General features: G+C 31.6%; 1 protein-coding gene across 1 annotated transcript; it reads right to left on the bottom strand.

Annotated features, from left to right (window-relative positions):
- Nucleotides 1–442: 442 nt before the first annotated feature.
- On the bottom strand, nt 443–1,956 carry LOC100527326 (uncharacterized). Its single transcript, NM_001251303.1, is given in 4 exon segments — nt 443–885; nt 1,181–1,244; nt 1,360–1,569; nt 1,915–1,956. Coding segments are annotated over 3 exon segments (489 nt in total). The 5' UTR covers nt 1,515–1,569; nt 1,915–1,956; the 3' UTR covers nt 443–615.
- Between the last annotated feature and the right edge of the window lie 1,356 nt (nt 1,957–3,312).

The following is a 3,312-nucleotide window of genomic DNA, read 5'->3' on the forward strand; positions in this document are numbered from 1 at the left end:
TAGTATTGTTTTTCTCATTGGACTAATGACCCATTACCGGATGTACAAATAATAATATTCAACCTTGTCTTTTGACTGTAAAAGAAAATACCATGTATAAAGTATGAACAATATTTCTTTTCATATAATCCAATAGGCGACACCTGCAAATAGGGGCACCCACAAAAAATATATTTTACAAGATTCCAAAGATAAATCCTCAAATTCCTCCACCATTCCAATTACAAAAGGAGGAGCTGAGTTTCAAATTACATATAAGTTACAGACTCTCCATGAAACTCACATGAAAGTTTCAATCTAAAAGACCCCATCATATAAAACCTAACAAGAGAGAAGAACAAGACTTTTTGCTTGCGTTTTTCTTTTCTCCTTGATGTGTCCCCCTTTTTTTATTATTCTTCAAAAAGGATAAAACTAAGAATATAAAATTCCCACCTTCTCTCAATTATACATGACACCTTAATTAACTCATGAACAACGGTATATACATATAGATATAATACAATAAGATTGAAATTAAGATTAGCTCCTCAGTTCCAAAAATCTCCTCTGCTCTTAGAACTTTGGTGATTCTTTAATCCTCTTTTCTTTTCTTTTTCTTTGTTTAAAATTGAATTAAGCAACAGCAGAAATGCTGCAGTTGCGCCTATCCCTGCTGAGGCAATCAAAACCTTCAATCCTCACTGCTGCTGGGGTGTGACCAAACTTCATCCTAACACAGCCTCTTGCTGAGGAAGATGGTGAAGGGGGTGCCAAGGAAAATGAACCAAAACTCTCATTACCATTACTACCAAATTGCTCATCTTGGATCACAGGGTTTGAAGCCCTGCTAGGTGGAGATCCACAGAAAAATGGCGGTGATGAAGCCACTTGCCCCCCAGATCTCTGCAAAACAATCAAATTGAAGCAATCATTCGTCAGATTTCACATTTCTTTCAATCAACAACAATAACAACAATAACAACAACATCTAAACCACATGATAGAGATGTTGGCATCTCTATTCCCTAGCAATCAACACCAAAATTAAAACATCATATTTGTTACATCTTTGAGGAATCACACGAACCAACCAATTTTTTCATATATATTTTTCATTTAAAATGTTTTGGGGAAAAATTAAACAATTTTAAAGAAAAAAAAAACTCTTTTCAACATGAAGATTGAGGCAAAAAATAACCTTGGGGAGAATAATGTCCATAAGCTCAGCCCCAACTCCTGAATCTTCAATTTCTGATTGGTAGCTGTTTTAGTAAAAAAAAAATATAAAGTCAGAAATTTTACAAAATAAATTGATTTAAAAAATTCAACAAAAATAAAGATATGATGTAATTTTTTAGGAAAAGGTAGGGTGAATACTTGATAAAGGGTGGCCTCAAGGGTCTGATGTGGTTATCAAAGGTTGAGTGGTTCAACAGGCCCAATCTTCGAGGTTTAGGGCACACCACAGATTCCATCCTCATCTCCTCACAGCTTGTCAAGGCCTTCTTCTGCTGATAACCACACTGATTCATCTTTTTTCTCTTTCCCTTCACACCTCAAACAAAAGGATCTCTTGACAAGGAACACCTGCAACACCAAACACAAAACAAATAAATTATTTTCCCCCAGGTTGCTCACAAATCTGAACAAAATTAAACCATATCTAACAAAATCATTAACCGACACAAATAGAGAAACCACTTTATTCCAAGTTTTTTTTTTCCCTTTTTTTTTCCCCCTTGAACTAGAAGAAACCCACAAAAGCTAAGAATTTGGGGAGTTAACCAAATACACAGAGACCCTTTTGTTAAAAGCCTTCAAATTTAAGGCCTTGCACACAGGAATAAACCCAAACACCCTAAGCTCAGATTTCAAATCCCTGCAAAGCCAGAAGCTCTCAAAAGTTTGTGTTTTTTTAGAGATAGAAAGTACCTGAGCAGACTCAGAGGCTCCTCTGAGACGAAAAGAGGACAGAAAAAAATTGGGTGAATGAATCAGAGGAGCAATGAGAGAGAGAGGGAAAAGAGAAAGAGTTAGTTGGGTATTCATAGAAGGCCAGAGAAACAAAAAAATAAAAAAAGAAAATGAGAGAGACTGATAGAGTACGAGAAGGTGCAGGGATTATAAGGTGAGACCGCAGTTGTGGAGCGTGTGATTGATGATTAGTGGGGGTGGACTTTTGAGTAGGTGAGGTGGACAGGGAAAAGAGATGAGATCCGTTCTGATCCAAAATTAAAGGGACATGGAGTGTATGTGTTTGTTGTGTTTTTTCCATTTTGGCCTTCCTATATTCATGAACCTCTGTGTTGTCTGTCCTCTTCTCGTACGGTTCATAATAACGAGCACCGCAAATTCAATGTAATGTGGTCTCTGATATCAATGGGAAGAAGATGCTGTTTCCTAATCACAGTAAACGTTATTTATTTTTCATATATTCATTCTGCTTTTGAAAGATTAGACCTATGCTTAACTTTTGTTACCCAGGCAAAAGGGTAGTTAATTAATTATTCTGACGTTTTTTTTTTTTTACAAACTATATAGTATTTATCAACATGTATTCTCCAACTGATTTGAATTGATTTTGATGAAATTTAAGATCTAATTCAATTAGTTTAATTTGATTTGATTTTTATAATATTTTTAAAAAAAAATTAACTCAATCCAATCAATTTATCAACTTTTTAATATAGTTTTGATCAATGGATTATCCATTTAAATTTAATTTTTTTATTTTTAAAATTATTATTTTATATTATGATTCATCCAAATATTTAATATAATTAATACAATATTATTAAATATATGAGAGTAATAAAATTGATTCATTTAATATTATCAATATAATATTTTAAAATAAACTAATCCAAATTAAAATAAAATATTTTTCAATCAGATTTAGTATAATCACCTGAATCACACCTATTTTTTTACAAATTAATTTATGCGATAAGTTTTATTGCAACCGAATTTGTCATGATCATATGTATTGTAACCAAATTTGCTTAAATAAATAAATAAAATATGATTCACTAATATTATAAACATGACATCCAAAATAAATATGAAAAAAGTGAAACGAATAAGAATGTGCTTAAAAATAATATCTTAAAAAATTTCAATACTAACAATCAAAACAATAAATACTTGTAGTTCCAACACTTATAATCTCTTATTAATATTTAAAGTTAACTTTTTTTTTATAATTCCAACACTTATAGATTTCCTATGTTTTGGGATGTAACTCTTTTTATAAATATTTAATACAATTAAATACTTAAATTTAAATTTCTAATTCATATGCTCGATAATCTTATTAATTCGAGTTCAATA

Source organism: Glycine max, chromosome 7, assembly GCF_000004515.6.
Source record: "Glycine max cultivar Williams 82 chromosome 7, Glycine_max_v4.0, whole genome shotgun sequence".
NCBI lineage: Eukaryota > Viridiplantae > Streptophyta > Magnoliopsida > Fabales > Fabaceae > Glycine > Glycine max.